The 22,470-nt window shown below is 45.8% G+C and overlaps 1 protein-coding gene across 1 annotated transcript in view; it reads right to left on the reverse strand.

Moving 5' to 3' along the window:
• ATRAID (all-trans retinoic acid induced differentiation factor) overlaps positions 1 to 21,637 on the reverse strand; it is a 143,899-nt gene extending 122,262 nt beyond the window's left edge. The window contains exons 1-3 of the mRNA XM_069605504.1: positions 21,483 to 21,637; positions 8,749 to 8,876; positions 5,656 to 5,727 (exon numbers count right to left, since the gene is read on the reverse strand). Coding sequence (XP_069461605.1) covers positions 5,656 to 5,727; positions 8,749 to 8,876; positions 21,483 to 21,596 — 314 coding nt within the window. The 5' untranslated portion in view covers positions 21,597 to 21,637. The remainder of the gene's footprint in view (positions 1 to 5,655; positions 5,728 to 8,748; positions 8,877 to 21,482) is intronic.
• Positions 21,638 to 22,470: the final 833 nt, after the last annotated feature.

Raw genomic sequence — 22,470 nt, forward strand, 5'->3', positions numbered from 1 at the left:
GGGTGGATTTTTCACCCAGGCGGTGTCTACCAGACATGCTGGTGGTAGTGTTCACCTTATTTTTGGACCATAGACTTTTGTGTTTTTTCTGTGGTGTTGCCTTGTATCTAATACAGTAGCTGAATAGCCACTTCATAGGCTAAGACCTGGCTTTGTTTGGCCTTCTTCCTCCTGTTTAAAGGTAGGGATAGCCATGTATGCTCATGCTCTTTGCGGCGCAGGATTTCCAGACGCTGTGAAGGGCACCTGCAAGCTTGGAAGTGGTTGGGATTCATATTCACATCTTAAGAGATGTCATGGAACCATCCGTGCTGGTTGCCCGGGATTGTAGAACCTCTCAGAGGGTTTGGTCTCATACCGGCAACCAGAGGGTAAAGTCCCATTCCAATCTGGCACAAGAAACCTGTATTTTCCACTGTTTCAGCCATTGGCCAAAACCAGAGATTTCCCCCTGATGAGTCCTTAATGAGGGCATCATGGGGGATGAAAACATCATTTGTGAGCCTCCAGAGACACACAGTCCTGCAGTCAGACTGCACTGAATACCTACTTTTCCCTGTGTGAGTCTCCTTGCATGGTCGACTATGTGAAACTCTACTGGCTGGTGGCAGACTTACAGGATTCGAGTGCCATACAGCATGTTGTACCCTGGGAGTGTCAATACTAGGTTCCTGGTGAAATAACAGCACATGGGCTTGGTAATGGTTAGGTCACAATTCCTATTTTTGGCGCTTCTATGGCCACTTCATGGGGGGTGCCAACATTTTTCTCCCCCCCTCAGCTTTTTATGGATCTTTAACCTCTTTTTGGTGGCCATTGCAACCCTTTTTACCTTACTAAAAGGTATAGGGAATGAGTGCTCCCCTTAGGCGCTCAGTCCCAGGGGTACCCTGCAAGAACCCCATTTCTGCCACAGGGCGATTCCGTTGCCTTACACAGGTTTAAAGGAGTAGGTTGGTGGCAGCTGTACTTTGGTTTTGGCTTCCTCAAGGCCGAAAACCATTTTCATTTTATAGCATCGGTAGCCAAATGCACCTTTTTAATAGCCATTGAAGTACCAACGTGTTTTTCTTCTAAATCCTGCACTCAACCATTGTGTTTCGGGCTTCCTCTGCTCAAGGTAACCATGAGGTGGCCTTTAAAATAGCCGTTCTGACCATGTGGGCACTTTGTGAGCCCAAAATAGCAGTCACCCACTGGTCCTGAATGGTTTAGGCCACTATAGTCTGTGGCTACTTGGCAGTCCTACGGACCAACCAGAAATGGTTTACCAGCAAACACTCACCCTTTTAGGGATTGATGGGCTGGACTTTGGCTGGCCCCTTTTTTGCCATTTGGTATTTGGACTTTTCCCTGCCCCACTCTCTTGTTGCTTGCTTCTGGAACTTAGAATTGGCAAGTCTGTTGGCCTGCCAAACACGTTTTCCCACACTTCCCAGCATTTTTGCGGTTTTCAAATCTCTTGACTTACATTAACTAAAGCGGCTGGCACATTGATTTTCCTCCCATTGTTTCATATGGAACTTTAAAACTACTCATGGGTACTCAACTGCCCTTGGACATTTTTCCAGGAGCTGCAAGGAGCTTAGTGAGCTCTGGTCCAAGAATTATAATTTTAATTCTTACATGTGATTTTTGATGGATTCTTAAAGTCCCGCTCTGCATTTTCTCCAATGGTGAATGCATGTTTAACATTCTAGTTAATCTTAGTGACAGTAAATATTTCCCCTGAAATATGTAACCATGGTAACTGTCTGAAATTCTTCTGGAATGGATGCAGGCCACCTCTTGTTATCCCAAAGTCAGGTAAGTGATCAGACTCAATCCTGCAATGGCAAGCCCTGCCCCACACATGCACACCAGCAGCGGTCCAATCAGGGACCATTGTGGTTCTCATCTCATGCACACCAAACATTCAGGCACCAGTATGTGGATTGGGACCAGACAGTCCCCACCCATTTCCTGGGACCCCAGAGCCAAACCCTGCAATAGACCACAAAAGACTAAGGCTTTTCCTGGGCAGAGCATGACCATAAAAGGATTTTCCTGACCTGGCACCTCAGAAAGAAGGCTGAAAGGCAAGATGGCTCAGGAACAAACGAAAACCCTTGTGGCACGGCCATGTTTGGACACTAGACTGTTAGTAGCCAAACGCGGCAAAAAGTAACTGCTGCTACCAGTTTGTCCTTCAGCACAGCTAAGGTAACAAAACAAAAAACGTTGTAGTCTAGGGACATACAAAAGAAATCCCATTGCACCACTGTGTAAGATGCTTTGTGCCATGATACAAATTTATCAAACAAAGTCAAAAGACTAAGGGAAACCTAATTTCCCACTACTGACAGCCTGACAGACTAGTCAGTTTCCCCATAACATGTGAGGTAAAACCCAGTGGAGAGTAGCTGAAGGCTTCAATACACTGTAAAAAGTCAGGATGGAAAACCTAAGCAAAATGTTTGGGAGTCCATCGAATATGGAGTGAAGGTTGCCTAAAAGAGAAATATTTCCTAACAGGGCCCACAGACAATGGGGTTAGGAGAGTCCTTGCTAGACACTGTTTTTTAAATAATATACTTGGTATCTCTTTAGTTTGGTGTGCATCAGCAGCATATAGTTGCAAGCTATTTGCCAACCATAAAAAGTACTTGCCACCTCAAATCTACACCATTTCTTCAACAAGAGTCAATTATCACTAGCCTGTGTGTAGTGGTGAATGCACATTTTTAGCCCTGCTGTGGATTATACCTGAAGTACTTCTTTTGACTGCACAGCTTTCTATGAGTGAGTTAAGCAAGTTTGTTTTTTCGATCACAATTTGTAACCCAGAGGTATTTTTCTGTTAACCGTCCTGGCAAACTTATTCCCTTGCTTCCGTCGAAGCACAAGTATTGTCCTTTGTCGTGACACAATGCAAGTCACTGTAACCCATGGAAGCCTTCAGTCCCAACCTTGTAACTAATGAATTACAAACTGTGCTTTTGGGTGTGGTGTATCACTGTAACCTGTGAGTTGATGCCCATGGACTTAGTGCGCTTTACAAATTTCAAAGAGAAATAACAAATATTTAGAATATCAGTGTCGTATATTTTCCAGAGTTCCGTGGACTAGTTGTACCTTTGTGTCAGCCCACCACCCCTGCTTGAGAAGTAAGCCTGGTAGCTCTTTCCTCACCCATTTTAAAAGGTCTGGCTTCCCTTTCTTGTCGGGTGCATACATGAATGACAGATATGGGTGTACCATATATGATCATGGTTACTGTCTGCCTCATACCAAGTACTACAGTTGTCAGAAATAGATGTGGGCTGCTTCTGAATGGTATCTTGGATTCAAGCATGAATCTTTAACGGAACAAAAGGCTGAGAAGAAAGAATATAGGAATACATGCAACCTTGTGATTGAGTCCTGGGTTTCCCCTCAACTCCAATAAATGTACAAGTGGATTGGCTAATCTTCTAACTTACAACACCTGCGGACAAGATCAAAACATGTAGGTAGACAGCAACCAAAGATGAATCCGGAGGTCCTACCTAGCTTGCAACCTACAAGGATGCAGACTGCAAAGCTGTACCCTTTTATCAACCGTCAAGGCCCTCACAGTATCAGTGGTGCTCTCTTCCCTTGACACAATGGGACCAACGAGTTGCAAGCCCTCAAGAAAACCCTGTTGTGTTCTGTCACTCTATCAACTCAACACAAACCGTGAGCGCAGAGGCAACTGACAGGAACTCAAGCCGTGCGGCTGCTAATGACGAAGAACCAAAGTTACATACAGGCAAAATCCTACAGAGAGTAGCAGCACTCCAAGAAGTACACTTCCTACCTAAAATGTCAGTCTTACACTGTCTGCACTATTTGCCACCAGAGCCATGCGTTCAGCCACCAGACGGCTACATCATACCCCAGCTTCAGCGGTCCTTTCTTTGGCATGATGACTCTTCCTGGCTCTGCAGAACTGCAAGGGCTGCTTCAGAAGCAGAACAGATTCCTACTGCTGTTGACCTAAGAGCTTCACAAAACCAGAGCGTTGACAAACTGAAAACCAACAGCAAAGTTACTACCTTCTTTGGGAAAGCACCTAAGTGGTGCTGATACGGCGTCCTAGCTTTAACATTTGAGTCTAGAGTAGTTAAGGAGACCGAGGTATGAGGGTCAGTAGCCCTTTCAGCCAATCAGAAGCCCGTATGTCTCCCACTATGCCGATTCTTTTTTATCATGCCTCGCTTCCCAGAGCCTAACCTCAACCTCAGAGCCAGTCAGAATATATGCCTGGGGCTGTGACAGGTTTTGAGGCAGTGAATAGTGCTACAGCTAATGCAAGGCTTCAGAGTTTGATCGCTGCGCTTTATGGCATGATAATGCACTACCTTTAGCAGTGAATTGTTAGAATTCTGCATCCTTAGATGCAAGTGGGGCAAACAACAAGTGAGCAAGTTGGTTTGGCCACTATTCGATGCCTCTTTCAGAGGGCGGATGGAGTGAGATTCACACAGGCTTGCCACCCCCTACCAAGGCCCTCTATTTTTCCATCAGGCAAGCTCAAAGAACTCAACTCCCAACTGTGCAAATGGGAGACCGCTACGAGAGCGACCCAATAGTTCAGGGCTTGACTGTAAGAAAGTGCTCTACACTCAATCACGAAAATAACGGGTCCCCAAACTTACCCGCAGAGCTGAGACATGAAGGGACTACGAGCCATACAGGCAGAGACGCCAGAGAAGGCACTTGCTCATGCATAGAAGACACCAAGTTCTGTAAACCAAAGAGCTGCTACATGTTAGAATCCAAGATGGTGACGACATGAAATTAGACACCACTGAAATGTTGGATCAGATCCAGTCAAGGTTGATGCTGGAGGGGCTCTGCCACTTCTGGGTCTGTCTGCAATATTTGATACAATAGACAGCAATACTAGTACAAATAATATTGAAGTGGATCCCCTCTTCTCCTTTGCCGAGGCAGCACGTTGTTAACTGGGCCCTTATTCCCCTAGAGTGACATGTGGAGAGCCACAGGGTTTGTTCCCAACTCCACTTTTGTAAAATATCTATAGCAATCCCCTGGAATGCCAGTAAAAGAAACAGCCTTATTTTTAATCAACTATGCCGATCACACCCAAATGTGGGTGAAATTATAAAGATAGTGTACGTTTGCATCAGACCTTTTAACAGAAAGTTTGGTGAAAATAAAACTGGATGGATAAAAACATACTAAAAATCAATCTGCATTAAACAGAGGTGGTGACTGATGGCATTCATGCAAACCTGTGGGGACTCCGGTATCCGGCCCAAAATATTTGGAGATTGCCCCATTCCCTCACTGACCATCAAAAACATAGGAATCATTTTCGAACCAGAGTTGTCCATCAACGCGGACATTGCCTCAGTCATGACATCTTGTGTTTTTCAACTGCAGGGACTCCGATATTTCTTCAAGACTGGATTTGGGGAATTTGATTGTCCTCACTGGTCTTCCACATATTCGGAAAGCTCCATTTGGACTACTGGTGAAAATGTAAAACAACCTTTCTTGCCTGCTTCTCTGTTCACTCTTGGAAATATTAGCGCTGTGGAAACAGTTCAGTTTGTGATGTGCAGAATAAATGAAAAGAAACTGAAAGAAATCTGTTGGCAGAGGTTAACAATCACATATACTTACATGGTGAGAGCAGCACTGGCATTCTGCAACTCAGAATCAAGAGGTCCCAGTGAACAGTTCCAGAGATCCAGCCTAAGGGAAGCAAACAAACAGAATGAGCTGCATTGCGAGGGATCACGACCCTCTGGCATGCCCCAATCCTTGCAATCACCCGACCTATATAGACGTGCCCTTATCCTATTGGAACAGAAATCCATGCAAGTGTACAGATCTAAATGACCCCAAGGATTGGGAAGATTGCAAAGACACCTTAAACAAACCCCAAGTACAAATGACAGACTTTAAAACACCCTTCGATCACAGTGATACTCGCCGCAATGTTCATCATAGCAAGACTTTACATATGGAATGCAAGCATCGGTTTGCATAAATAAGGCAGCTATGTTTTTCATTAAATGAAGTGCAATGTAGGGAGCAGGCTTACTATACAGGCATGCATGCCATCCAGGGCACAAAATGATTCAGCTCTGACCTAGACGTCTACCTTCCTGGTGACCCGATTTCATGCCACAGCTTCCTCTTTTAACTTGGGAAACACGCTGAGGGAAGGGAAGATGGGTCGATCGCCAATCTGGTTATTTTTTGCACTCCTCTTCAAAAACTAGATCAGCACAGTGATATAACAGAAATCCCGGCTTGATTTTGGAATCCCAGACCTACACTTGATAAAGAACACCCTGAAATATTGTGTGTCTTCATAGCTGATTGAGAGAAGAGGGATTCTAACATCCTTTCAAGACACAGAAAATTAACTGCAGCTCCTAACATTTTATCACAGCAAGGGCCCTCAATTACAAACCCATCCACTGCAGTATAAAACATGGGCTAAGTGAGCATATGGAGAATTAGATGTCCAAGGACCTTGCAAGAAAATATAGAATCATGGTGGGTCTGTGCTCAATGGACTAACGAATCCACTGCAGGCGCCTGTGTTTGACCACATAGTCACAGGTTCTAATCCCGGCAGGTCCACTCAGCCCTTCATCCTTCGGAGGTCTGTAAAATGAGTACCATTAAATTGGGTAACAAACATATGCTGTCAATAGCGCCAAGATGCCCCTCCGGGTGTGAACATGACTCTATAAATACACCCGTTATATTATGGTGGGAAGAGAATCTAGGAATCAAGCTTTCTTGCACTGCAGTAGGTCAATGGAAAAAGTTAATAATACCCTAAATGCTACTCTCCTCTACCCTATGTTTCAGGAGTGCCTGAAAAACCAATCGTTCCACTAAACCTCACTTTTCTTTCCCTCTACAGGTAAACCTGGACCCTACCCACCCACCCCCCCAACTACCTTCTTCCCTACCCATTCCAACTACCTCTGCTAAGCCTGCATCCTACACAAACCCCCTGGGTGTGAACCTATGTACTCTGCTCTGCTGCATCCAGCTAGGATTGTACTTCATGCCAAAGGTCCCGTCGGAATTCCATCTCAACAAACTTTTGGTGCTGCCTTTGTTTTTTCCGACACCTACGTGGGCAGCGGAAAGGGCTTTCCACTCGCTGGACGTGGCTCGAGCGCTGAAGTTCTATGTGGCACGCACTAAGAGTTTCTGGAAGACGTCACCACTTTTCGGGAACTTTGGGCCTGTAAACCATGGGAAGGCTTTGTCCAAGGCTTCCATCTGCAGGTGGCTCTCCGGCTGTATCACTCACCGTCACTGGTTGGCAAATAACATCCTATACATACTTGGCAAGATCTTCCAAAATAAAAAATACAGCTCAATCAGGAGAAAATGCTACAGAGCTGCACAGTGCCAGAAAAAGTTGGATGATGCCAGATGTGGCTGCATCAATATTGGGGCGGAAATGGGCCAAAAATCATCTTGGTCCTATTTTAAGCACATTATTTCATGATTATCCTATAGGCACACGGTGTACGCACCAGAATTTCCAGGGTTCTTACGTAAACACGCGCTACTGTGGATTTAAGTATTTGCATTTCACGGATTCTACTGTAAACTCAGATTGTGGCCTATTCTTCATGAAACACTCCCACTCTGAGAATTGTCTTACAGTGAAGTAAGCAGTACTGCACTCTCATCGTGTGAGGGGGCACTATTGTGGACAACACATCAAAAAGTGGTTTAGAGAAACTTAAAAAATAATGCATAGCTTCCCGACCCTGCAGCATGTTTTTATACCAAGAACGTTGTGGCGGAAGAGAACACCATTTTACAATCCTCCTCCTCCCATCCCTGAAGAGTGAACTCAAGCAGGAGCTCTCAACCCAGACCTATGCCACTTTAGGGACTGTTTGAAGAAAATGCGATTCAACGCTACTGTGCAGCATGGCTTCACATCCAGATACTGGGAGTGAATGCAAGAGCACCTCAGATCCCTGGATGTGAGAGCAGACATGCCTAATCATTAACACAGGGTTCGTGGCCTAGAAGAGCCTTGACACCAAAAGCTACTAGTATACACCTGTGGCTCCCTAGGGCAACAGATGCAGAACTAACACCACCCATGTGGATTTACCTCTGTGCATTTAGCTCAGTGATGACGCAGAGCAACACAGGTTCAAATCCCGGGTTTGCGCTTGGAAACAAGCTTCGGTATTAGCGCGTTATAAAAAAAATTAAAAAAACATTCTTTATTTATAGAACAAAGAATGTGGGGCCATAAATAAGGTACAAAGTGATACGTTTGCATTTTATGTGGAAGTTAGATTTGCGGAACACGATCTACTATCTCTTGATTCTCCAGTGGTGGATCCTGGTCACTGGTTAATGATGGATGCTTATCAGATCTTAATTTCGATCTGCAAACCCTGCTATTAATATTTTCAATTCATCCCTAGACTCTTCCGTTAGGATGATACAATGTAAAAACTTTAACGATACTTCGCTTAGTGTAAACTTTAAAAATGTTTAACAACCCTTGACACTCCCACCCCTGTAAAATGTATGAACTTAAGTTAAGCCTTGCATACCTAAACTCTTCTGCACTCTACAAACAACCTGGCCCTTCTCCCCACAACAAAGCAAACGTGTGATGCCTCCAAATGGATCGACCTTGCTGCTGCCCTTTGGGTAAGCTTTGCATACCCACCATCATGCCCCAAGGTTAGTATCTTCATATCTTACCCAACAATAATATCTTTGTCCTCTTCCCTGCTGAGGCAGCATCGGCCCCTTAGTACTTGATGACTGGCTTGGCACATCTTGACAACTTCAGAGCTGTTCCTGAGCTCTGCAGGACACCAGTCACACAACTGAAAAATAGGGGGGGGGAAGAAACACAAAGGATTGATCCCAGCTTCTTTGATCACACCTGCACATGAACTTAGCCGCAGCCTGGACCAATCGTGCTAACAGCATGAGCATGCGCACCTAAACAAGTACATTCAACGAGTTCTGCATTCTTGTACCTGCTGCAATTAGGAGTGATCCTTTGTCAACTGTATTACCACTGCAAGCACCCGTCCATCTTTCCAGGAGAAACATTGTAAAGGAGTATCTTGCCTGGCAGAAGTAACAATACAAGTCATCCTCTCTCAATAGGAGTACTGTTGCAGGTTACCCTCACTCTTTGAAGAATATTAAGCAAAACCCTCCTCCTCAGCAGCAGTAGTAACCTAAATGATCCACTGTCTTTTCAGTTGGAGTGACAACACAATTCTCTGAATCCAATAAATGTGGATTCTCTCCACAATGACAGTAAAGTGCAAGTGATCTTCTCTCCAAGCCTGTAATGAACACTTGTGACCACATCATTTGCACTGCACTAGTTGGCCAGTGAAGGTTTTCACTAGGTAAGAAATGGTGTGCATGTGGAAACTGGCATTCATGTTGGGGGCGAGTGACTTATGCCTGGGCTAGTAGCTTGAACTACACACCTTTTCTGCCAATCCCTCTGCTGGACAGAATACGACTTTAGAAGAGCTTCCTTCCCAAATGCAGAAACTGAGGGATCTGCTTCACACCTGAACTGACAGTAGATGCCAGCTTTCTTTGTTTGGTGGCACTGACAAAAGTAGCCATATGTGTGTGCGGGTAAAGACAACCACCTCAGACAGTCCTTGAAAAGAGACGAGAAAAGGTAGACAGCCACAAATGTTGACATATTTAGAACCCATTTCTGTATTCATCACTTGATCTTGTAGTACGCAAGATATTACCACCTCCAAAGGGGTAAGGGAGTCTACTCTGTCCCAGTGTCCAGGGTATGACAGGAGTCATGCCACGAGTAGGCAACAAGGGCTCCTTTAAGACCATCAGACTCTCCAAGTGGAGCAGCCAAGGTCACTCTACACTCTGCAGGGGTGAAGGGGGGCAAAGAGGGCAGGGTGTACAAAATCTACAGTAAACATTTTATAATACAAGTGGAGTGCCCATGCACTATTTACTCAAAACATCCATCTGGTTTACTGTGAAAGAGAAAAGGCAATGCAGAGTTACAAGTAAGTATTTTTGTATAACCAATTGAGTCTTGAGAGTACCCAGGTTTAATCTTAAGAGTGACCCAACCAACTTTGGGTCATCCCAAGAGTTCTGAGTCAACTGGGGTCTCCGGGCACCATGCATGCTGATGTTAGGGATCATGTCCTAAGTCAGTGTTTATTCAGAAGGGACAAACATCAAGCATAGGAATCAATGCAGGGGTGTAAAGACAATAGGCACATGCTCGCAGTTATAGGAAAGAAACCGAGTGTTTAAAAGGTGTAGAAATCGTTTTGGAAGTCAAAAAGGTCAAAACTGTCAAATAATCTGTGTAGGCAAAGGAGTTTCTGTTGAAGGAAAGGAAGGTTCTCCCACATGAGGTTATGGTGTAAATTACCCAGGGTATTTACTGGTTTGGAGGCAAAGGGGATATAAAGCTGGGGCACTGAGCTGCTGTCAGTAGCAGATGACGGAGGCCCAATAGTCAGATGCTGCACAAAGTAGCCAGTGATGCAGATCAGGAGTTCCTCATGCCTTGGGATCTCAGATAAAGGTTTCTTTGTTGAAGCTAGTCTTTTGCAACCGGAGCTCGCAGATCCTACTGCACACTTGCCCTCCTTTGCTGGTGCACCTGCCTCTTCACGTCCAGCCACACAGGGCAAGCAGCAAGGATTTTTCTGAGAACAGGTGGTCTCTGGAGCCTCCAATGCAGCTGGACCTCCTAGGTCAGGGGAAGGAGCATCACTCACGTTTTATCCTGGTCAGATGAGAAGGCTGGAAACTGCAGTTCCCAGCAGTACCTTACCTTCTGCCTGCTCTAATTACTGTATTTGTAATATTTCGATGCCTATTGCTATGACCATTTTGTAACCTGATCCTCACAATGTTCTTATATTTCATCATTATTATAACCATCCTGTGTTCTGTATTTGTAACCTATGTTCCAAGTTTAATGCGCCCATATACCTCAGGGTTAGGCTGTGCTATACCAATAAAAAACTAAACTAAACCTTCTGACTGATCATGGGCAGATTGCCACAGCAGAACGTCAATCAATCATCTTTAGGTTCAGATTGCTTTGGGATATGTCCCAGATATTAACAATGTTTAGGTGCAATTTCCTTGATCTAATATGAATATTTGGCACCTCCAATTACAAACGCATTCTTTCAAACATTTGGTGGCCACTCAATCGTTGGTATCACCACATTCAAACTTTGTCAGGCAAACAGAGAATGAGAATTCACTTCAGACTTAAGACATCCTTTTGAAGCACTTGCCCGATCTGGTCTTGGCTCCCTTGACCCAAGGGTTCACGAAGTCAACAACATAAATAACAATCCATTTCCTTGCACACAAAATAAAATGATGTTCAGCCCTGGAATTCCAGGGGGGTGGTGAATAGTAATGCAGTGGCGCTACCTAGGCACTGTGTGTCGCATCTACATTGCTTAATCCAAAAATGACAGGGCAGTGCTTTGGTCGATTTGGCAAAGTTCTGCTACTACTGTTGGAACCATTGGCCGCATTTGATTTGGTCGACCACAGAGTACTTTGCAATCACCTTGCAACAGCAGCTCACTTTTCTCAGAATGCAATCACCTGGATACAATCCTTTCTAAACAATAGGACCATGAGAGTCTTCTCCCCATCAGCAGCAGCACACCCAATTCCCATCACATGCAGAACCCCCCCCCCCCCCCCCCAAGGCTCTTGTGTGTCACCGACTATGTACAATATCTTCATGAAGCATTTATTCGATGATCTGGATCATCTGGGTGTCTCCTACACTAACTATGCAGACGACACCCAGATCCTCCTTCCCTTAACAGGGAATTATGACAATGACGTACTGCTCGTGAACAACATTTATTTAATCATTCAGGCATGGATGGCCACCCATGGTCTCTGCCTGAATGATGACAAAACTTAGCTCATGATTTTAGGCTCCCCAGCTAACCGGAATAAACTTCAGTCGGATTATGCGTCATTCAATATTGATGGGAACAACATCCCAGTGGCTAAAGAGGTAAAAACCCAGGTTTTTACCTAGATTCCAGATTGAATTTACACAAACAAGTTAACGCTACAGCTTCGGCCACAGCGTACACTGGTTAATTGATCAGGGCCTGCAAACCTTTGCTCTCCAAAGAGAACTGTCTAATCCTGGCTAGAGCCCTTATTCTGTCAAAGCTGGGTTACTGTAACAGACTATACTTCGAAGCTAGTAAGTACGATAAAAATAAACTACAAACCTTGCAAAACAACGCACTTAGGTCTGCTTTGAGCATCTCAGGGAGAGAACATAGCTCAGAAATAAGAAGACAGCACAAATGGCTGTCTATCAAGGATAAGATTCAGCTTAAAACCATGTCTCTTACTCATAAATCACTGAATCATGCCGCCCCTCCTTACCTAATGGAGGAATTCACTCTCAGATCTTCAGCACGTGTCACCAGGTCGACAAATACCTCCTGCCTGCTAGTCCCTGTGTATAAACTTAAGAAATCAGTGGGGGGGGGGGGGGGGGGAGTAGCTTCCCAGTTATGGCGGCCCAGCTATGGAACACTCTCCCTTAAGTCGACCCAGCCTTTTTCTAACTTCAAGAGAAAAGCCATTACATGGCTCATAGAGAGGGACTAATGTCTAAATCGGGACTATATCACCCCCGAGGGTACTTCATGCTCACTGCTTTTCTCTGCACATACGATGCTGCCCCTATGACCTTCTGCTTGCATCAGATTATTCTTATCATTATCCCAATGTACTTCACTATTATCTGCGATCATGTATACTTTGCATACAATTGTAAACTGCTACAATATACTACTCAGTAATATTCACAGATAATGCTGAATTACAATCTGTAAGACCTGTAACCTACTTACAATACACCCAGATACCTCTGGGTTCGGTGTACTATAAACAAACAAACCAAAACAAACAAACCAAAACAAACAAACCTCTGGGGAACATACAGCTAAATAGTCCAGTTTATTCTCAATGGGAAAACAAGGAAGATACTCCTAGGGATTCCAAGATTTCTCAAGGGAACAGCTACAAAGAGTAGCACCCATTGTGAAAACTGGGATAAGGGGTCACAAAGTAAAAGGTCAGGAAAGTTAAAAGATCAGGTGGTCATGTCCAGTCACAGTTCATGACTCACCCTAATGTCTAAATTCTCCCATCAAATGCTTCTCCATAGAAAGTAGATGCATTTACCAAAAGCACTCTTAGGAAGATATGTTAAGCCATATGCAAGTCCGTGAAACATTGTGCTGAGCTTTTAAGTGATAAAAAGGACAATCTTCTGACTTTTTTGTTTTTAAACTCTGTTTATTGGCATTTAATAACACAGAAAAACAATCAGCAGCTACGTGCTGGTGCCACCCTTCCTCCTCCCTCCACCCCTTCCCCTGTACCCCCATCTGCATAGATTTACTACTATTCAGGAGTCTTGATGCACTATTGTCCCATATACTGAGTCGCAGCAATCATGTGTCTGTATAATGATGATAACACCCATCCACAATCACTCCTCAGATCTTACTGTTACATCACTTTGCTCAAGTCAGTTAACCAACCGCTTCTATTGCGGGCTGGGCTTCTTCGGTGTCCCCAGCTTGTCGGATCAGAGAGTGTGTATACGCATCCCACATATTGCTAGCAGTACCTAGAATTTGATTCAGCGACCCCCAGCCATTTTCCATATCGAGGCAGTATTTTATGTCTAATTTCCACTGTGAGCATCTTGGGCTCTCGAAGCCCACCACCCCATATCCCCCCCTGTGCATCGCTATCTGTCATTTGGCCAGTATAAGTAGTAAGCCAACCGGTTTCCTAGTATGCTTGGGGACTTCTTTGGTATAACCCAGTAGACCTATTAACGGGTCTGGTCGTGTTGGTTGGCTCGTTATGTCGCTGACAGTATCAGATATCTCCTCCCAGTCTCGATGTATAGCCGGACAGTTCCAAGACACATGAAGGAAGTCTGCCTGTTCAACGTTGCACCTTTTACATCTCCCTATGGTGTCTGGGTAATATTCCTTTAGCTTAGCCGGGTTGTGGTAGAACTGGTGAATGTATTTGAAGTGTATCCGTTTGAAACGCGAGTTTATGGCTGCCTTTCTGATTCCCATAAAGCAAAATGTCCAGACCTCCTCCGGGACTTCCCTCCCCAAGGATTTTTCCCACTTAGACTTCAGTGAGGTTCGGACCGTGCTTTTAGTGTTCTTACACATAGCGTATAGTCTGGACGTTACTTTACTGCCAACCACCCCCTGTAAAGTCTTATCCAGCATGGGGGAGACCTGGGGCTGTTCTGGATTTGTGGTAAATACCTGGGTCAGACTTACTTGTAAGCTAAAGTACATAAATATGTCCAAGGCCGACATTGCCCCTTTCTTATTTAGCCCCTCCAAAGTCACGAATTTCCCTTCTGGGAAGAGTTCCCCGAAGCCAAATATCTCAAGTCTTTTCATCAAAGCAACAAAGCCTGGTTCGGCCGTGATCGATATCCCAGGTACATGCGTCACTGGGAGCGTGGGGGAATAAAGAACCTCTCCCTTCTTTTTCTGTTCAAGGCATACCCATGCCCTGCAGGTTACCTCCACTAGATTCCGTATCGTGTGTGCTCTACTCAGTGCTGCAAGTATAACTGATCTGAGTAGGTCCGGTGCCGCCATTGCTCTTTCCACCGCCACATGTCTCCTGTCCCCCTTTTTATCATACCAATGCTTTAAATAACCCTCCTGTGTCACATTGTAGTATGTTTCGAGGTCAGGAAGTGCCAGGCCTCCTGCGGTGATCGGTGACATTAACATATCCCAGGATACTCTGAGGGGTTTCCCCGCCCACAAAAATTGTGAAATGAACGACTGTGCATTCTGAAAGTATACCCTGGGTACCGCTACTGGAGCATTTAAAAACACAAAGGAAACTGAGGAGCAGTGTCATTTTATGAGAGATACCCGGCCATATCGATTCAAGGGAAGGTTCTTCCACGGTGTCACCGCCGCTCAGGCTCGAATCAGAACTCTCAAATAATTGCTAAGGTATACCACTGTGCCATCCTTGGCAACATTGACACCCAAATAGCGAGTCCGAGTCATATGCCACTGGAACCGCCAGCCATCCTGATATCGTTCAACTGCCTCCGTCAGTGGGAAAAGTACAGATTTAGAGGCGTTTACCCTCAGACCAGATATTTCCTCAAAAATCTGAACATCCCTCATTATCGGGGCTAAATTTGTTTTAGGGTCCCTGACGAACAGCACCATATCGCCCGCATACATGAGATTACTATCCTATGTTTGTGTACCTGCCAAATGGCTCCATCGCTCAAGCGAACAGTAGCGCGAGGGCGGGCATCCCTGCCGGGTCCCCCTCTCCAGGGCCACTTGTGGCGTCGTCTGGCCATTCACCCTTACTCTGGCCACCAGTTGTGTAAATAGCAACCTGATCATAGCGATAAATCCTGCACCTAATCCCATCTGTCGGAGCACAGCGAACAGGAACGGCCATTGGACCGAGGTGAACGCCTTGGTGGCGTCTAGCAAGGCTGCTACCACTGGGTCCTCGGGTGACCTTGCTGCCATCATCCCAAACATCCTGGGGCGACCGTGGAAGGTAGATCGTCCCAGAATGAAGGCCGCTTGATCTACACGAACCATAGCTGGCATCAGGAGTGATAACCTAGACGCCAGGATTTTATTATCCAAGTCAATCAATGAGATTGGTCAATAGGACGAGCAATCGTTGCTGGGTTTGTCCAGCTTTAACAGTACTACAACCACCGCCTCCCTCAATGTGTCCGGTAGGGAAACGCTCTCTAGACTGTGTTGATACATGCCTAACATATGGGGACCTAGCTTCTCAGCATAAGGTTTATAGAATTCAGCCGTGAACCCATCGGGCCCGGGCAACTTCCCATTTGTCAAAGATTGAATGGCGTTCAGCACTTCGGGTAATGTCAACAGGCGGTTCAGCAGTTCCCTTTGGTCCTCAGAGCACCAGTATAGGGCCACCTGCTCTAGGTACTCCTTTATGTCGGCGTGAGAGAACTGTATCTGGGAGGAATATAAATGCATATTAAAATTGAAGAACTGCAGTACTATTCCCGTGTCCTCAAATCTATCTCTCTCCTGATCATCTGCTACGGCCTGAATCCTGCCATGCAGCTCGTCCATTTTGGTGCCCTAGCTAGAGACTGTCCGGGTTCCCCGTATTGGCGCACGATAGTCTGATTGCTGATATATTTCACCTCCCGTAAGGCTAAGTCTTGGAATTCTTGTAACTGAGCTCGGATCTCGGCTTGTTCCCGATCTGTGGGTTTCGGGGATGCCGTCTGCAGCATGCGTATACGGTCCTCTTTAACTTTTAGCTCGCCTCTGATCTGCCTCAGAATCCCTGTCTCCTTGGAAATACATTCCCCCCTCAACAAGCACTTGAAACTTTCCCATAGAATTCCCGATGACTGCACTGTAACCACGTTCTCTTCAAAGAAGGCGTCTATTGCCCTGGCTATACTATCTCGAAAGACTGTCGGTAAGGCCCTAGCTTTTAAAGCGCCAGGGGGGTTTTCCCCGTATCCATCCTGATAGGTTCACTTCTAGCATGACAGGGGCATGATCGGATAGGGTACGTGCGTGTATTCCCACCTCCACCACCCGGGTCATTAGGGAGTACGATACCAGGAAAAAGTCTATCCTTGATGCTGAATTGTGAGGGTTCGAGTGCAAGGCATAAAATAAGCAGTATCACATCGCTATTTTCGATAATAATGCTGGTTTGCTGTGTATTTTAAGAATCATGTCGCAGTTACTGCGATATGATTTTCAACCAAAAAAAAAAAAAAAAGATTGTGCCTTTACTGCCTGCCTTTGTGCACAGCGTGCACTTCAGGCGAGGCAGGCAGATGCACCCGGGCTAGGGTCAAAACATTGTATCAATGTTATGAGCCCAGCCCAGGTGCAGCGTCATCCCGATGTGAGAGGAGGATCTCCGCCCCCTCTCATACTCTGGCTTCAACTTTGAAGAGGTAAGGAGGCCGAGGGAGTCACTGAGTGCTAGGGAGGTGTGGGCGGGGGAGCCGAGCCCTTTTGATCAATCTGTTAGGTGTAAGTGGCTGATGATAATATTCCTCCCGCCCATTCAACAGGCTGCGTTGTTACGGCGGGTGTTGGTGTTAGCAAGTGGCTGAGAAATATTATCATCAGCCACTTACACTCAGCACCCGCCATAATAACGCAGCCTGCTGCTCGTAGAAGGCCTTGTCTACGAGCAGCAGGCAGCGTTATTATTTTCTTCCATTTTTCTTCAACCAAAGCACAGCTCCTATGACATCTAGCAATAAGAAACCAATCTTCTTGAGCAGACATGATTGTAGGTCTTTGGTGCTGGCTGTGTCCTCCTAAAACGTTATGAAATGGGCATTTGTTAAACACTATGCACTATTTGAGGAAATTGTGAACCCTTTCCCAAACCAGTGTTGGGCAGAAAAGTGTTAGTAAAAGTCAATGCGGCTTCTGCTCAGTTGTCAGTATTGTTCCAGATTAGGGCACTTCATTACCACATCTCCCAAATATTACCGTTTTGTTATTGTGGTTGTTGCAGCCTGTTTAGCGCCTGTAGCCACTGCTGGGCTAGAAACGGCTGCTATGTTTATGGCCTATGTAGTAAGGAGAGGCTTCTAAAACAAAAAGTCTTCTTTGATCCAGTCCTACTATCTTGGCAGTTTCTTTTTTTGTTTTTTTTTGTTCACATCTCTTCAATCACATGCAGAACAAAAGGTCCTGTGCCAGAAAGGGGAACATCTAATGTTTCCCCTATATAGCCTACTCCTATGCCCATGCCTTACTGACTGTGGATGGTGAACTCTTATTTTATCAATATTGACTCCTGTAGTTACATGCAAGTTTTGGGCTTTCTGTTTCCTTCTATGGGCCAGCAAGCGGTTCTTGTTGCCTCTTCTTTTTTTTCTCAATTTGGGCCAGGAGATCTCTTTTACTTTGTGCGTGCAACGGAAAACGGCATGCAGACCGATTGTCAGCTGTTGCCCCAGTTGTCCCCCCAGAGACTGCGGGGTTGCCACTAGGAGGCTTTCCCTTTGATCTGGGTGTGGGAGCCATTCCTATTCAGCGTGCGCTGTGGAAAACGGAGCAAAGCTCAGCTGTTAGTTTTCAGCTGCCTTCCCAGATACTGCAGGGCCACCATAGACTGGCTAACACTCGGTGTCGTCGCCAGGAATCAAATTTAGGACGGGCACAGAGGGGGCCAAAGAAAAAAGTACGGGTACAGAAAAAAGTAGGGGGGCCGCCTATGAACATGTGACGTCATAAGCACGCCAAAACTACCCACAACCCACTGCACCTCCCCTTCCCCATCAGAATGCAGGCACAAAACTATTCAGTGACTAATATGGCCCATCATTAGTAGTTTTGTGGCTACATTCTCATGGGAGGGGCTGCAAGCTGCTCGGTCACTAGTAGCTTTGAGACAAAAGGAGTATTGCTGTGAGATAGGCAGACATTGGCCTCAGTGAGTGTCACAAATAACACCACAAACAGAGAACATGGTCACTGCCCCCCACCAGCAACGCCACTGGTAACACTGCATAATGTGAAGGTCATTAAATAAGAGCAGATTATTGACGCCAGGGTGCAGGACCAGATATGGAACTGTGGAGGGGACTCTGATGTGAGCCTCTCAGCCTCCCCACTGCTGATGGTGGAAACAGTGGGGCAGGGTCGGACTGGGGCATACAACTGTCTCGGGCACCAATCGAAAAAGTGATCCACAGTGAATTAAGTCCTTTTGTGAGATTGTTTGAATAACCCAATGGGGAGGTGAGGTAAATTGTACTTTTTAATTCAGCAACACTGGTCAAAACTATTACCCATTAGGGCCAGTTTGATGAGTTACTGGACTCTAGTAACTCATCAAACTGGCCCACATTAGCCAAAGAGATGGCTCACTTTGACCCAATAAATGGGCCCACACAAGCATTTTGCGTTTTTGGTTTAGCCATGGGCCTATTGCCCTATATAGGCCAGTCTGAGCAGCCTGCAGTGGTGCATGGGTGTTAGCTGCCAAATTTATCACGAGGCAGGCAGCCAGAGCCAGTAGGTAGCTTTACACTGGCCATAACTTTAAAGTGAGCACTGCAAAGCGCATATTAAAAGTCCCAGAACAAAAACTATGAGTGACTTTCTTTGCTGTGCTTTGCGAACCATGGGGGCAGTTGCTGGACCTCCCACCCACCCCCCCACCGCCCCCGAAGAGGCTCAAGGCATAAAGGCGAAAGGCCCCAACGATGTCCCCGAATGCTGGGCTGGGTGTTGGCAAGTGGCTGCGCTGGCATTTGTTCGGCTGTCGATTCTCGAGGCCCCTGACCCCCCAGAGTTAGTGTGCATTGTGGGTAGCTGGTAAATGAGTTGCTTTTTGCCTATTTTGTAGGAACTTGTCTGCAGTGTAGAGGAAGATTAGGCAGAGAGGACCTTCCCACTTGATAACGGGCCTGAGAGGTAAGCAAAGCCTAGCCCAACATTTTATTCTAAAAATATCTTTTTAATGTAGACTATTCAAAGGCCTTCTGCAAGCAGGATGTCTTATTGGTGCAGGAAGCCGCACTGGGAATACATTTTCTCCTGCCCGTCTGGGTGGGAAAAATATCAATACCAGCCACTTGCTTGAGCTCAGCCCCAGCACTAAATGCACCCCAGCACTAAATGCTGGCAGAAAGCCTTCTTTCAAATCACAATTTAAAGATTATTAGCTTTTCCGAGCAGGCTGTGTTAAAATTGCAGGGCTGTGTGCATTTGGTGGGCATAATATTCGTCCCATAGTCCTTTGGTAGCATGCTGCTCTGCACTGATAAAGCTTGCAGAAGGCTAAATAATGTGTTCTTTCCTTCAGCAGCAACTAATAGATATGTGATCATCATGTTAGCACTTGAATCAGAATACTGCTTGGAACCAAGAGGAAACGGGAGACCATTTAGCAAAGCTAACTGTCAAGAGTCCCATGAATGTGTAAATAAGTTACTTAGATGCATTAAACACCACATTTGCACAAAAAGTGACTCAAAGCTATTCCTTTTTAAAGCTGACTTCATCCATGAGATCAAACATGGTTTTGCATTCTGAGATGTGTAGTCTTCAGTTCAGGGTGGTGCAAATACTCCAAGGAGGTTGCTTTGGGTGTACTTTTCAAATAAACAAGACAATTGTGGCTCTTGTTTAACCCAAAACAAATGTGTACCAATTAGAGCTTGGAAGTTTGAAGTTAAATTGCTGGCAATTCTGGCTTCACTGCTTAACCAAAGCATGTGATCCTGGGCAAATCATTTGACCCACCCAACCATACAAGTGCTGGCGAGAACAGAAATTTAGATTTTACCCATATGTGTCTGTGCTGCAACACTGACTGCATGACCCAGCCACACATCCTTGAACTGAAAAATGTTTTTAGAGCTTTGTGTGGCCACATTCATGCAGCAAACCTTTACATTTTATAGACATTGCACTGATGTTATACTTCAGAGGTACATAGAAATAATTTCTGCATTCTTGCTAATTCTATATCTTGGGGTACAACTAATTCTGGTGACATGCAATATTAGTACAAAACTGCTAATCAAATTAGATCATTTGCTAATAAAAAAAAATGATTAGCAAAATCTGCTAATCATGCCTTGTAGGTGGTAGGCTACTGCTTTTTATGCAGTCCTACCGCCTACAGATTTCAAAAACAGATACTACTGCTATTTATATCTGGCAGGTTGAGTGGCAGGTTTATGGGTAGACTAGACCTGGCTTCCTTTCAGTCTGGTGTCAGAACAGCTAGCAGAAATTCTCGTCTGTTCACACGGGCAATGTCAAACGCTCTTGTCTGCCATGTAGCAGTGATTCTTCTGCAAAGCTAATTAATTTTGGCATGAAATTCAGAGTGACTTATTTTTTATGTTACTTTAGAGTGCCAGAGCTTGCCAACTTCCATTTATTTGCAGAATAGTCTGGAAAACTAATCAATGCTTATGCTAGTAACTGTACATGATTCAAAGATTGGGTGTGACAGTTTTTTCTGTGTGCTCCAATTCTCTAGTTGCTATGTAAATTGTGATGCTTCAAGGAACGTAACACACTTCCCTTCGCCTTGCCCCGTAAATCGATCGTAAACCCATATATTGGCCAATTAACAACAAATGCAGCAACCTCAGATTGAAAACAGCCCAGGCAGTGTCGTTTTGTGTTGGTTTATGTGTGTTGGCTGCTGACGTAGGGAGCAGTGAGCGTATTCTTCCTTCACCGATTTGGTCCTGCAGCACAGGGGGCCAATTCAAATAAAAGCCGCTCATATCCGCAAGTAACAGTGCGGCGAAGCGCCCTCACACCCTACACTGAAGTTACCCTCCGCGGTGCCTTTTTTTCCCCCCTCACCTGCTCTCCGGAGCCTCGGCCTGCAGGAAGGCGGCAGAGCATTACCAGGACGAGAAGCAGATGCCTGCAGGACCGCGGGCACAACCCCGAAGTTCTCACATCTGCAGCAGCCATTTCCCAGCTTCCACACTATCATATGATTTTAAACACTCTCATCACGTGACCATGCGGCGTGCCCTAACGCAGCTTCGGCCAGATCACGTGACACAGTGCGTCATTAGGTTGTTTCCGTTCGGAAGGGAAAGCTTTCCGCTCTCTGCCAGAGCACCTGCAGCAGTGTAGAGAGCCCCTGGTGCATAGTCCTGGAGGTGTCACCTGCTTGGGACATAGTGTCACCCTCCCAACACATAAACTTAAAAGGGCTCACCCACCTGGGAAGGCTTTCATTAACATTCAAAATTCATTAGTTGGAGACCACCAGGGGGTGCAGATGACATGCCTACCTAGTCTTTGGTCTCCATGCAGAATGGAAAGGGGACCCCTCACAGCCTGATCCCAGTGAAATTGGAAACCGCTGCTTCAGCGCGAAGAACTAGAGAAGAGTTTATGCCTCTCACTTGAGAAGTGAAGTGGTAAAGAACAGTGCCGAAGCCTGGTCGCTCACAGGGAGTAGAGCCCCACAGGGTGGGCCGCGGGCAGGCCCGCTGATGCACGACACAGGCTTGGGCATGGAGCAGGGGTCCAGGCAACGCTTGGCGTCGTATATGAGCGATTAGAGTTCAGCAGGCGCTAACTTTGAAGCGTGCAGGACTCCCTGGTGAAACCTATTGCTTACTTACGGGGAAACCAGTGTTCGTCCATGTACCACAATGTGCCCTACAAGGTGCTGCCCACGACATTTGAGTCTTAACTATACGCAACTGGCCCCTGGATCAGTAGCAATATATACAAAAGTCCCGGGTGTGATGTTCTTCCCTGCCGGTGCTGCTGGGGGAGAGGGGAACCAACACGGCCTGCATCAGTGGCCCAGTTTAGGGGATGCAGAAGC

This window comes from Ambystoma mexicanum, chromosome 4p, assembly GCF_040938575.1.
Source record: "Ambystoma mexicanum isolate Mex_15411 chromosome 4p, UKY_AmexF1_1, whole genome shotgun sequence".
Taxonomy (NCBI): domain Eukaryota; kingdom Metazoa; phylum Chordata; class Amphibia; order Caudata; family Ambystomatidae; genus Ambystoma; species Ambystoma mexicanum.